Here is a 13,342-nt window from a genome sequence, read left to right on the forward strand (position 1 = left end):
TTATTTTTGTGTATGGTGTGAGGGAGTGTTCTAACTTCATTGATTTACATGCAGCTGCCCAGTTTTCCCAACACCATTTGCTGAAGAGACTATCTTTACTCCATTGTATATTCTTGCCTTCTTTGTCAAAGATTAATTGACCAAAATTTTGTGGTGGTATCTCTGGGCTCTCTGTTCTGTTCCATTGATTCATATGTGTGTTTTTGTGCCAATACCAAGCTGTTTTGATTACTGTAGCTCTGTAGTATTGTCTAAAGTCTGGGAGGGTTATTCCTCCAACTTCATTCTTTTTCTTCAGTATTGCTTTGGAAACTCTGGATTTTTTGTGAATCCATATAAATTTTAGGATTATTTGTTCTAGTTCTTTGAAAAACGTCCTGGGTAATTTGATAGGGATCACACTAAATCTGTAGCTTACTTTGTGTATTAAGGCCATTTTAACAATATTAATTCTTCCAATCCAAGAACATGGGATATCTTTCTATTTCTTTAAGTCATCTTTAATTTCCTTAGTCAGTGTTTTGTAGTTCTCCAAGTATAAGTCTTTCACTTCCTTGGTCAGATTTATTCCCAAGTATTTTAGTTTTTTGGATGCAGTTTAAAAAGGGATTGTTTCTTTCCTTTCCTTTTCTGGTATTTCATTGTCAGTGTAAATAAATGCTGCTGATTTCTGTATGTTAATCTTGTATCCTCCGACCTTGCTGAATTCTTTTATCAACTCTAGTAGTTTTTGTGTGGAGCCTTTAGGGTTTTCTGTATATAGTATCATGTCATCCACATATAGTGACAATTTTACCTCTTCTCTTCCACTTTTACCTCTACCTCTTCTCTTCTCTTTGGATCCCTCTTAGTTTTTTTTCTTGTCTAATTGCTGTGGCTAGGACTTCCAATACTATAGACTAAACAACATGCTACTAAAAAACTGATGGGTCAAAGATGAAATCAAAGAAGAAATTCAAAAATACCCTGAGACAAATGACAATGAAAATACAGCCACACAAAATCTATGGGATGCAGCAAAAGCAGTCCTAAGAGGGAAGTTCATAGTGATACAGGCCTTCCTCAAAAACAAGAACAATCTCAGATAAACAACCTAACCTACCACCGAAAAGAATTAGAAAAAGAAGAACAAATAAGACCTAAAGTCAGTGGAAGGAAAGAAATAATAAAGATCAGGGAGGAAATAAATAAAGATTAAAAAAAAAAAGAAGAAGAAAAAATCAAGCAAACCAAGATCTGGTTTTTTGAAAAAGTAAACAAAATTGACAAACCTCTGGTAGGCTCACCAAGAAGAAAAGAGAGAGGACACAAATAAAATAAGAATTGGAAGTGGAGAAATTACAGCAAACACCACAGAAATACAAAAAACCATAAGAGAATACTATGAACAACTATATGGCAATGAATTAGACAACTGAGAAGAAATGGACAAGTTTCTAGAAACATACAGTCCACCAAAACTGAATCAAGAAGAAATAGATCATTTGAACAAACCAATCACTGGAAGTGAAATAGAATAAGCAATAAAAAACCTCCCTGCCAACAAAAGTCCAGAACCAGATGGCTTCACTTGGGAATTCTATCCAGCATACCAAGAAGAGCTCATACCAGTCCTTCTCAGACTCTTCCAAAAGATCAAAGAGGAGGGAGTACTTCCAAACTCATTCTATGAAGCCACCATCACCCTGATACCAAAGCCAGACAAAGACACTACCAAAAAAGAAAACTATAGGCCAATATCATTGATGAACATTGATGCAAAAATCCTCAACAAAATATTAGCAAACAGAATCCAACAACACATAAAAAAGATCATACATTGTATTTAAGTTGGATTCATCCCAGGGACACAAGGACGGTTCAGCATACACAAATCAATCAATGTGATACACCACATCAACAAGAGAAAGGACAAAAACCACACGATCATCTCAATAGATGTAGAAAAAGCATTTGATAAAATTCAACACCCATTCATGATAAAAACTCTCACCAAAGTGGGAATAAAGGGAACATATCTCAACATAATAAAAGCTATATATGACAAACCTACAGCCGGCATAATAATCAATGGTGAGAAGTTGAAAGCCTTTCCGCTAAAATCTGGCACAAGACAAGGATGCCCACTCTCACCACTTCTATTCAGTACAGCGTTGGAAGTCGCTAACACTGTTGTAAAGCCTTCAGTAATCAGCCTTCCTAATTACAGAGTTCAGTTTTCATTTCCATGAGCCCCTCAGATCACAGCCATGGGCATTCTCACCTTTTCTCTTGGCTTCTGTGACACCCCCTGCTTCTAGGTACATTTTTACTTCTCTGGAAAAAAAACTTCTGCACCATAAATATTGACATTTCCCACAGTTTTATCCCTGGGCCATATTTTTCTCCTCACACTAATGTTCTTGTGCCAAGTGTTCTCAGTTTAAGTACTTACAAGTCAGTGATTTCTGACTTGATACAAAGCACTTGCTTAAAGAGAAATAACTTCTCATGGTTCGCAGAACCAAAGAACTCCAGTGTCTGAGGAAAGGTTTCCAAAGAAAGGAAACTGAGGGACAGTAACCAGGGAAGAAGGACAGGGTTATAACTCCAGGGAGTTTTTTTGCTCTCTGTGGAGATGTCAAGGCCGACAACATGGGATTGTAAATGTCAGTAAGTAGTTGTTTTAAATTATCTGAAGATAAAAGGAAAACTAAGTTTAGGGGATTTTAAAAGATTTGCTACCTTTAAAAAATTTTTAAAACCTTTTATGGAGAATATTTTAAATTTACAAAGTCACAAGAATAAAATAGTGTAAGAACACTTATAAATTTTTATCTGGATTTACCTTTTTTAACATTTTGCCCCATTTGCTTTTGCATTTGTGACCTATGTATCCCTTTATCTGTATCTAAATAAAGTTATGTATGTGCACACACAATTTATATACCTGTAGGTATATATGTGGACATACACACATACAATGTGTGCATATACACGTATCTTTATAGACAGATTAGCACCTTAGTCTATCATCCATGTTTTAATTTTGTGAGTTGACCTAATAATATTCTCTAATGCAGTTTTTTCCTTCCTGTAGAGGATCTAGTCTAGGTCAGGTAGTACATTTAGTTCTTTTTAGTCTTTTAATCTGAAATATTTCTATAGCCTTTTCTTATTTATAATACTATTTTTCTAAGATACAGCCCACCTCTTTTTAATGAGCTGTTCCTCATTTTGTGTTTGTGTGATGTCTCCTCACGATTATACTGAGGTTATGCATTCTTGGTTAGAACACTGCGTGGGTGATTCTTAAGTTTCACATCTGTAAGCACGTGATGTCCTTTGTCCCTCACTGGTGTTAGTTTTGATCACCCGGTCAGAGTTTCTCTTGTAGACAATCTTTTTTCTTCCCTCGGAGCCAATATGCAGTTTTTAAGGAGACACTTTAAAACAATACAAATACCCTATTCCCCACAGTTTAGCGTCAATTGATGTCTCTTACATGTTCTAAACTTTACTGTGACACTTGCAAAATGTTGGCTAATTCCAGTACTCTGTCCACATTTACCAGTGAGCCCTGGCATGCTGCTCTGAGAAAGACTTCTCCCTCCTCTCCCATTGGCTTGTCTATTTATTGTCAGTATAAACTCATGAACTACTTTTTTTTTCAGTGGTTTATAACTAATTACTTAACTATCTTGTTCCCTAAATTGTCCCAGATTTGGTGGCTGGGAGCCCCTCCAAGCTGACCCCTGTGTCCTTGTGACATGCTGTCATTTGTTTTCTTCTTCCTTTCTTTCTAGTATAAGAAGACAGTGCAGTTCATCTTGTAGTCCTCTGCCTAGTCTTGGGATTAGCCATTTCTCTAGGAGCCTTTTAGGGGAATGGTATTAGAAACCAAGGTCTGGGTGCAGATCATTGTTACTGAGATGTCTTTGCTTCTTGGCTTTTTCAAGTAGAACTCGGAAATACACGTCTGTATCGTGTGTGTGTGTGGGCATATATACACACATATACATATGTAATTTAGACATGGATATGCACATAAGCATAGATTTGCATTGCTAAACATGCTTTTTAAATCTTTTTCATTTTGTAATATAATGAAGTGGGGAATGGGTTACCTATGCAGTTGTATATTTGATGTTCAGGCAGTTTTTTATGTGTTGTGCCCATTTGATGAAAAGAGCTGGTGAAGTGATAAGTAATCACATGTACTATATATATATATGGAAATATCCTCTGGCTCTTCCATAGTTCTTAAGTTTTAATTACTAACTTCATATTATTGATGCAAATATGTTTCACAGTTGGGGCTTGGGTACTGTATTTAGTTCCAAGTATAGTTTTTTATATGTAATTTACACAGTTGTCTTCTATATTTAATGATAGTGAAGAATTGTACTGAGTCAGTTTGAGTCTGTTATGTTACTTTTATATATGTGAAATTACTAGTTTCCTTTCTTAAGATATACGTATTTTTAATAGTTGTAGAGGAGCGGAGTTTGTCATGCCACATGAGAATCTTGTCATGATTCTTCACTGTAGAAGTTTGTAACTGAAAGATTTGTAATGAAGAAATGTCACATAGGGCAGTGGTATAGCTTCTGGGTTATAAGGTCATGGGATCAGTAGAGGGCATCAAAGTTGACTTCCCACGCATGACATGGGGCTGGCCAGCCCCCGGCTGCAGGTGTCTGAGAGGAGATCTCTGTGAGAGCGTTTGGAACACCTGCCATCTTCGACTACACCACTGATTTTTTGATGAGCTGTGCTAAGTCATTGGCTAGACCTAAGGGTTCAGTGTTGGTGGAAGGAAAGAATTAGAATTTAAGGTTATTATGTTTTAGATTAGCTTCTAATGTGAACCATTTTCCCTTTAAAACAGTGGCAAATTGTGATTTCTGAAGGTAACTGATTCTTCGGTTGGTGTGTAATCTGCGAATTAACCAGACTGTTTGTTGCATTTTCTTCCAGTGTTGTTTGGCTATGCCACCACAGTCATCCCCAGGGTGTACACGTACTATGTTTCAACGGCATTATTTGCCATTTTTGGCATTAGAATGCTTCGGGAAGGCTTAAAGATGAGTCCGGATGAAGGTCAAGAGGAGTTAGAAGAAGTTCAAGCAGAATTAAAGAAAAAAGATGAAGAAGTAAGTCAGAGCATTGTTAAGTACCAGGACCAAAAAGGCACTCAACTATTAGGAGTAAATACTGTCCAGGGGTTTTCAGTGGTCATGCACACCTGTGATGCGTGTGGGCTGAACAGAAATAGCTATTTTGCTTAGTTTCCATTCTTAATCTGGCTCTGGTGTGACTCTGGGTTAGTGTGAATGTGGCGAGAAGAGTGAACACGTGCAATCAAGTTCCTTAATTAGACTAATTATAAGCTCCTGAAAAACGGGAACTGTAGTTTATCATTTTCTTTCCACAGCATCTAAGATAACAAGTGATCAGTAAATATTGTTTGATTTATTTTGTTGGGGAGAAACAGAAGAACTAAGAAGATAGGACTTGGCTGCTGTGAGACCAGTGGTTCAAAAGCCAAGTTTGGGGGCACATAACTTTAGTTCCTCAGGATATTCCCATAGAATTTAAACACCTTTTAAAGGAAAGATTTAAGTAATTTTGTGCTATACTGACTTGGTTCCTGAGATTAATGTCTTTTATGCTATTTTTTTTTTCAATTTAGTTCCAACGCACCAAACTCTTAAATGGGCCAGGAGATGTTGAAGTGGGTACAAGCACAACGATACCTCAGAAAAAGTGGCTGCATTTTATTTCACCCATCTTTGTTCAAGCGCTTACGTTAACGTTCTTAGCAGAATGGGGTGATCGCTCTCAGCTGACTACAATTGTTTTGGCAGCTAGAGAGGTGAGTGGTACTTGAGAGATGACTGCTTCTGTATTAAAACTCAGTGTAACTAATGCTACTTTGCTCCAGAGGGACACTGGGCAGACTCAGGGTGGGCCATGGGGTGACTTCATGTGCTAGACTATTTGTTTTAAATCTAATCACCCTGCGGCTCTTTAAAACCAGCCTGTCCAGGTTTTACCATCGGCCAGATGGCTCTCTTTTGACTCCTTTTCCCTTCAGTTTTGCCAAAACGATGGTGTGGCAGTTGCTGTGACTTAGTTTTCTTTTCTCAGAACTTTCCTTTGTGTACTTGTTGAGGATATAAATTGGTATATTATTATTGGAGGCCAATTTGGCAACAAATACCTAAAGCTTTAAAAGTAGAAATCTTCGGGTTTTTCCGTTCCTTGTGCAAAAGAAATGATGGTGTGTTACAAAGGTTACTCAGAACATTTGATAAGTCGGCCCCACAACGCTGAGTCCTAGGAGGGTGGGCTAGAGAGGCCGCAGATCTCCTTGCTCTAGGCCAGCTCTGCGGGTGGAGAACTTGAGGCCCGAGGGCAGCGGGGGGGGGGCTTGTCCGAGGGTGTAAGCTGGGTGGTGGCCAGGAGGGACAAGGACTAGAGCCAGGCCGTCTGCCTTCCAGCCTTTTCTGCTGCATCTGTTCATAGTTGTCAGATGCCACTCTTCAAAGGTAACTGTTTTCTAAGAAAATGTTTCATCTTTATTTCTTTGGGGGGGAACAGTGAAGTTTTTACACACATAGGTGAAGAGCTGCCGAGGGACGTGGAGGAGAAGCTGCTGCTTTTTTTTTTTTTTAACTTTTTTATTTATTCTTTTTTTTTTTTTTTTTTTGGTGAGAACACAAGTTACCCTCTTAGCAAATTTCAAATTTCAATTTTACAACACAGTATTAACAACTATTTTATACATTGGATCTCAAGAAAAGTCACCACTTTATATATTGGCTCTTAAGACTTTATTCATCTAACTGAAGGTTTGTACCCTTTTACCAACCTCTCCCTCTCCCCCTGCCCCCCAGGCCCTGACATCTCTGACCCATTCTACTTTCTGTTTCTATGAGCTCACTTTTTTTTTTTTTTAATAAAAATTTCACATGTGAGTGAAACCATGCAGTATTCATCTTTCTCTGCCTGGCTTATTTCATTTAGCATAATGCTAGGTTTATCCATGTTGTCTCAAATGACAGGATTTCCCCTTTTTTAAAGGCTGAATATTCCATTGTATCTATGTACCACATCTTCTTTACCCATTCATCCACGGACAGACACTTAAGTTGTTTGTACGTCTTGGCAATTGTGAATAATGCTGCCGTGGACATGGGGGTGCAGGTCTCTCTTTGAGGTGATGGTTTCATTTCCAGAAGCGGGGCTGCTGCACCACGTGGGAGTTCTGTTTTCACTTTCTTGAGTGACCTCCATACTGTTTGTCTGTGGTGGCTGCACCAGTTTACATTCCCACCAGCAGTGTGCAAGCTTTCCCTTCACGTGCTTGCCATTGTTTATCTTTTGTCTTTCTGATGGTAGCTATACTAGCCGATGTGAGGTGGTATCTCACTGTGGTTTTGGTTTGTACTTCTCTGGTAATTAGTGGTGCTGAGCATCTTTTCATGTACCTGTTGACCATTTGTATGTCGTCTTTGGAAAAAATGTCTATTCAGGTTCTTTGCCCATTTTAAAAATCAGGTTGTTATCAGCTCTTTTTGATCTTAACTGATGTTACTTTTTTTTTTTAACTTTTTTTTACTGAGTTATAGTCATTTTACAAGGTTGTGTCAAATTCCATGATGTTACTTCTTATCTCATTTATGTCTATTAAATTACATTGTTTTTAATCAGCTGGTAAGATTTTAGACAACAAGCTTGATTTGAATTTTTTTTTAACTCCTAGGAAATATCTATCATAAAAAAATAAATTAGGCCGCAGTTTAAAATATAAACATGAGTTGAAGGCCAGGCTTAAGGCCTGTTTTGTCAGAGAAACCTTAAAAATGCTGTATCTTGAAAAAAGTAGGAATTTTTCATTTGATTCCCATATTTAAAAAAAAAAAGTTTTTTTAAAAATGTCATTTCAGTGTCCTTGCTCTGTATTTTTCATGATTTCGAGCCTTCTTGATTGGCAGTCAGGTTGCCAGGACTGGAACTTGAGAGCAGGCAGTTTGTGCTGGTGGCAGTGGTTCTGCGTGGCGATCTGTCATGGCTGCAGAGTCATCGCACTTTTCGAAAGCCTGTCATCTAAATGGCCAGAGTGGTGTGTGAAAGTCTCAGGCTCCCCGGGTTGCCTCTGTGCCCTGAGCTCCAGCCGTGCTGACCGGGCTTGAGTCTCTGGCTGCAGCCCCTCCCTGCAACCCGCTTCCCCGTGGTTCTTCCTGCATGTTCTGGGATGACACAAGATAACGCGCGTAGGGTCCCCGACCCAGTGAGCACTGTCAGCCCCCTTCCGCACTGTCAGCACCCAGGACGTGGAATGAGCTTTTCAGGGGCAGAGGTGCAGTTGTCTGTTTTTGTTCCCTTAGTAGTCCTAATTGGGGCAAGGGGTAATTTTTTTGTATAAAGCATGCAGTAGTCTGGTTCAGTCCATTGTGGTCTGAACTTCACTCCTGCCTTCAGTATCATTTAGTGTTCCCGTGTTGGGTTTCACAGCCCTAGTGTCCTTTAAGATGTTGATGGGTACTAAGGAAGGAAAGAAAAACGGTTGGGGAGAAGGTTCCACGGTCAAATAAATTTGGCAAATAATATATTCTGGTTTTTTTGTTTTGAAGATGGAGCATAACAAAATAACAAAGACTGAGAAATCCTGTATTAAAGGAAACGTTTACTTTTATCTAATCCAGTGATTTTTCAAGTATTACTTTCATATAGAATGGGATATTAGTTTTAGACAAACAGAATTTGGGACGCGTAGTCCCACTCTACGTTCTTCACAGCCACATCCCCGGCTGTCCCCACTTCCCCAGGCTGCGCACACAGCCGGCCTCCCGCGCACGGGAGGAGCAGAAGTCGTCGCCCTTTCACTCCTACTGTCACAGCCACGGTCCTTTCCTGCCTGTGTTTGGATGCCAGTCCCCTGTGTTCCACTTAGCATAAATCTTTGCCTCTCTTCCAGCCCAATTTTGTGAGCATTTTAGCATGCACAAGCTATTCTCATCTAAAAAGGTTTTACCCCTTCCTCAGTTCTGTTCCTCGTCCAAATACGAGCTTCTTGCTCCCCTTCCCCCAGTTTCAGAGGGCTTGGCTGTGATGGGAACCGGAGTTGGCTCTGCATCCTCGCTTACTAAACCCACTGGGCTCTAGCTCCTGACCGCACCGATGCTGTTGGTTTGGTGCTTCGCGTTCACTGCAGCCACCAGCAGGCCCTGCTGTGGTCGGCGTGGGAGGCCAACTGCTTGGCCGCCTGTTCAGTCTCCTTCCTGTCATCCCTTCAGTGTTGCTGTCCTCGTGATCGTGCTGTCCACGCCTTCATACCTCCTCTCCTGGGGTTATTACATTCAAGCCCATAGCTTCTTTACCATTGAACTCAACTGACTCTTGAACGTCTCCGTTTTTAACTCCTGTTGGCATCCCCACCCCTTTCTCCACTGCTTCCTCTACCCTTTTAATCACATTGGTGTTGCCATAATTTATCCGGGAACTATGGGTGAGGAACTCAGGTGTCATGCCTGGCTTTTCTTTCATACCCTTACATTCACTCATCACCAAGGTATATCAGTTATGCCTCCTTAAGTTCTCTCAAATCCATCTGCTTTTCTGTGCCGTGAGTCTCCCACGGCAGTCCAGGCCAGCATGTCTCACCAGGACTGCTGGAATAGCCTCCCAATCGGTCACCCTGCCTTCAGTCTTCTTGTCCTCCAATTCGCTCTCTGTACTCGACTTTTAAAGCATAAACCTGTTGTGCACTCCCCAGCGAAAAAGCAATCAGTGTCTTAAAAGTCTAAACTCTAACCTTGTAGGGGGCCTTCCTGACCTAGCCCCTCCTGCCTAGGCGGACCCTTGTCTCGTGACTTGCTGGTTCTCTAGAAGCGCCGAAGTGCTGTGCAGTTGTCTCTTCCTGCTGGCCGGCTGCCTAGTCGGGGCCTCCGGCCTGCTCTTCAGTGCTGGCTTTTCTGGAAAACTGTCACTGGTCTTCCTAATCTGAGTGCCTCCCATTTGCTTTGGTGGCCGGTGTTTACTGAATGAATACTGTGTCCTGGCACTGAACCAAAGCACTGAGGACATAGGGGACATTAAGAGAGGCAGGGTCTCAAATAAAACAAAAAAGCAGCCTCGCAGGTATAGAGAATGAACTCGCCGTCACGGGGCCGCGGGGGTGAGGGAGGCGGGCAGAGGGGCAGTACCGCAGTAGGGGAGCGGGAGGCACAAACTGCTGGGTGGAAGACGGGCTCGGGGGTGTATTATACAACACGGGGAACAGAGGCAACGTTTTGTAATAACTGTGAATAGAAGGTAACCTGTAAAAATTGTATAAAAATTTTAAAAATTAAAAAAGAGAGGCAGGGTCTCTGTTCTTAGGAGGCATAGACTGCACGGTAAAGGCTTACTTAGTTTCTTCACAATATCAAATGCTGTCTGCGGGAAGCTCCTCACTTGAGCTGAATGTTGCCTGTGAAAGAAGTTCACCTACTGCTGAAAGGTCGAATTAGATTGCTCTGATCTTCCACGCTGATTTTTTTTCTACTTTTATCTTTAGTCTTAGGTATAACTGGAGCGTATTCCTTCAAGCAGCTATTATACTTTTCGTAAATTATACACCTGAATTTTCTTAGAACTATTTTATGCTTTTGTTGCTGTTGCTGACCTCCTTCTTCAGTGCTTGATAGTTACCTTTCTCTGGTAGCAGTTTCAGCTTTGGTTTTAGATTAATGTTGGTCATATTCGTCTCTAGGACCCCTACGGCGTAGCAGTGGGTGGAACAGTGGGACACTGCTTGTGCACCGGGCTGGCAGTAATTGGAGGAAGAATGATAGCACAAAAAATCTCTGTCAGAACTGGTAAGTTGGTTTTTTATTTTTTAACTAGAAAGAAAGTATCATTTAACTCTTAAAATTACTGAGAAAGATTAGAAAAAGGGAGTTTGTGTCTTTTGAAGCAGACTTGGTCTTTGTAATGACAGTCTCTTAGAAGTCCCTGCTGTTGCAAACAGGGACTGTTTTTCACATGCATAGATGTTAATAAAATACAAATCATCTAAAAACATTACTGGATTCATAGTAGCTCTTTGTCAACATATTTAAGTCGGTGAAACAATCATGTGGAAATATGAGAACTCTTTAGCTTTAGAAATGTCTCTTACAAGATTGGGAATCATAGGTGATCACATTTACTGATTCTGCTGAAAATATCCTGGTAGTTCTTAGAAGATGGAATAAAAAGTCTCTTCGCTAGTCAGAAATTGTTGAAAGTTTTTGTAATTGTTTTAAGATGAATTACAGTTCTATTTTTGCGTGTCAGCACTCTCATTTTAATATAATTGTTATTAAAACTGCTGGAAAATAAACTGAGTCAACTGTTCAGAGTTGGGCATGTTAAATATTTTGCTGTGGAAATGAGGTTTAAGTGTTTCTAATTTGTTTTTAATGTTTAGTAGATTAGAAAAATAATGGGCAATGTCTTGGCTTATTTAGGGGAATTTTGCTTTATTTAACTTTTTTCTGTTCTCTTACAGTGACAATCATAGGAGGCATTGTATTTTTGGCGTTTGCATTTTCTGCACTATTTATAAGTCCTGAATCTGGTTTTTAACAAGCTATTATTGTTCATTTGTATTTAGTTTAAGATAGGCAACTTGTTATGTACATGGTGTATATTATAACTAAAAGTGATGGAAAATACTGTATTTTGTAGCATTGATTTGTGAGTTTGACCCATTTAATGAAAGTATTATGTATGTCCAAAAAAAGAAATAATCATTGATTCTATTTGCAACATGGGTTTTTAAAAGAAACCTGATATCTAAGTGTGGATTTTTCTTTTCTCCAGCATAATGATGTTTTAATATGGTCTCTATTTTTTAAAGTTTTTTTGGGCAGGGGGGAGCAGGGGACATATGGAACCATTGTGCAGTGGGGTCTGCCACTTGATTTTCTTTCAGCACCGGCCCCTTTTTAAGGAATATAAAATTTCTCCTGGATCACTGAGGTGTTTTAAGATGTTTACCTTTAAAATTTTTCATGGGGGAAAGAGTGAATTAATTTCTATCTTTTAAAACATTTTCATAAGCCAGTAAGCAGTGATTTAATCAGAAATGTTTCCAAAATCAGTTACCTTTCTCAGGTAGCAGTTTCAACTTTGGTTTTAATTAGGTTTTTTTTTTTCTTTTCTTTTTAAAGAGCAAGAGAAATGTATCACTGTTATTTATATCAATGACATGACAATAAGAATTGTTTGCCAGGTCCATTCTTCCTCTTTTTTTTAATTGGGTAGGAAACCCAATATAATAACAGTCAATATTTGACCATGTGGAATTACCAAATTAAAACAGAATACTATGAGTGTATTCATATTTTTTCTATATTGAATAAACAATGTAACATAGATACAACATAAATAAAAGTGGTATGACCAGTGCTTGTTTTTCCTTGTGTTATGCCAGTTCGTAACATCCTGATTTATCAGTCATATTAATATTTATAAATGAATTTCTAAAGTTGATTATTTTTAAAAAGTAGCCAAGCATTGTTCTAAAAGCACTGTCTTAACCCTCACACAGTTCTGAGGTAGTGGGTACTAATACAAAGTTAAAAAAGGAGTTAACTCACCCAAGGCTACCTGGTAGAGCAGGGAGTCAAACCAGGCAGTTTGGCTCTGGACCCCACAATCAGATACTTGTAAGGCTGCTTCACGTGACCAGCACAGCTTCAGTCATCACTGTCACTGAAGTGTGTTCAAACGTAACTGACTGTATTCGGTCCAAGCAGCGTAACTGCTTTCTCCCAGCCTGATTCTGTCACCATAGACAGTAACACTGCCATCAATAGCCTCTTTAAACCAGAGCAACAGTTCTGTAGAAACTCCCATGTGTGCTGTGTGTGGGGTGTAACAGACCCAGAGCAATTCAGGTGTCCTGAGCTACTGCCAAAGTCCACAACGCACAGTGACCTGCAGCTTGATGAGACTGAAGAGCCGGGTCAGTCGCCCCGCACGCAGTGCAGTGGTCGGCCTGCAGCAGTGCCTGTGTGCAGGGAGGACAGCTGCCCACCACTGGGAAGAGAGCCAATGTGGCTGTCAGGTAAAAAAGCAGTAGTTCACATATGGATGACGAAGTCATGTTTAGAAACTTTTCAGGCGTTCTCTACCATAAAAAGTGTGTTATTATAGGGGAGAAAAATACAATGTCCATGCGTCAAGATAAACACTTCAAAGAAATCTCAGGTTAAGTCCCCACATTACACCATCATGCTCAGTAGTTAAATACTCAGTACTGCTGTAGATTATTACAAACAAGTGAAAGATTAACATTATTTCTTTTCCAAGAATAGTGAAAAAG

At 39.7% G+C, this 13,342-nt stretch overlaps 1 protein-coding gene across 1 annotated transcript in view; it reads left to right on the forward strand.

Annotated features, from left to right (window-relative positions):
- The window catches only part of TMEM165 (transmembrane protein 165), a 30,647-nt gene extending 18,224 nt beyond the window's left edge, over window positions 1–12,423 (forward strand). Inside the window, exons 3-6 of the mRNA XM_032497878.1 lie at window positions 4,960–5,135; window positions 5,675–5,857; window positions 10,742–10,847; window positions 11,522–12,423. Of these exons, the coding sequence (XP_032353769.1) occupies window positions 4,960–5,135; window positions 5,675–5,857; window positions 10,742–10,847; window positions 11,522–11,598 (542 nt within the window). The 3' untranslated portion in view covers window positions 11,599–12,423. The remainder of the gene's footprint in view (window positions 1–4,959; window positions 5,136–5,674; window positions 5,858–10,741; window positions 10,848–11,521) is intronic.
- The last annotated feature ends 919 nt before the right edge of the window (window positions 12,424–13,342 follow it).

This window comes from Camelus ferus, chromosome 2 (genome assembly GCF_009834535.1).
Source record: "Camelus ferus isolate YT-003-E chromosome 2, BCGSAC_Cfer_1.0, whole genome shotgun sequence".
In the NCBI taxonomy this organism is placed as follows: domain Eukaryota; kingdom Metazoa; phylum Chordata; class Mammalia; order Artiodactyla; family Camelidae; genus Camelus; species Camelus ferus.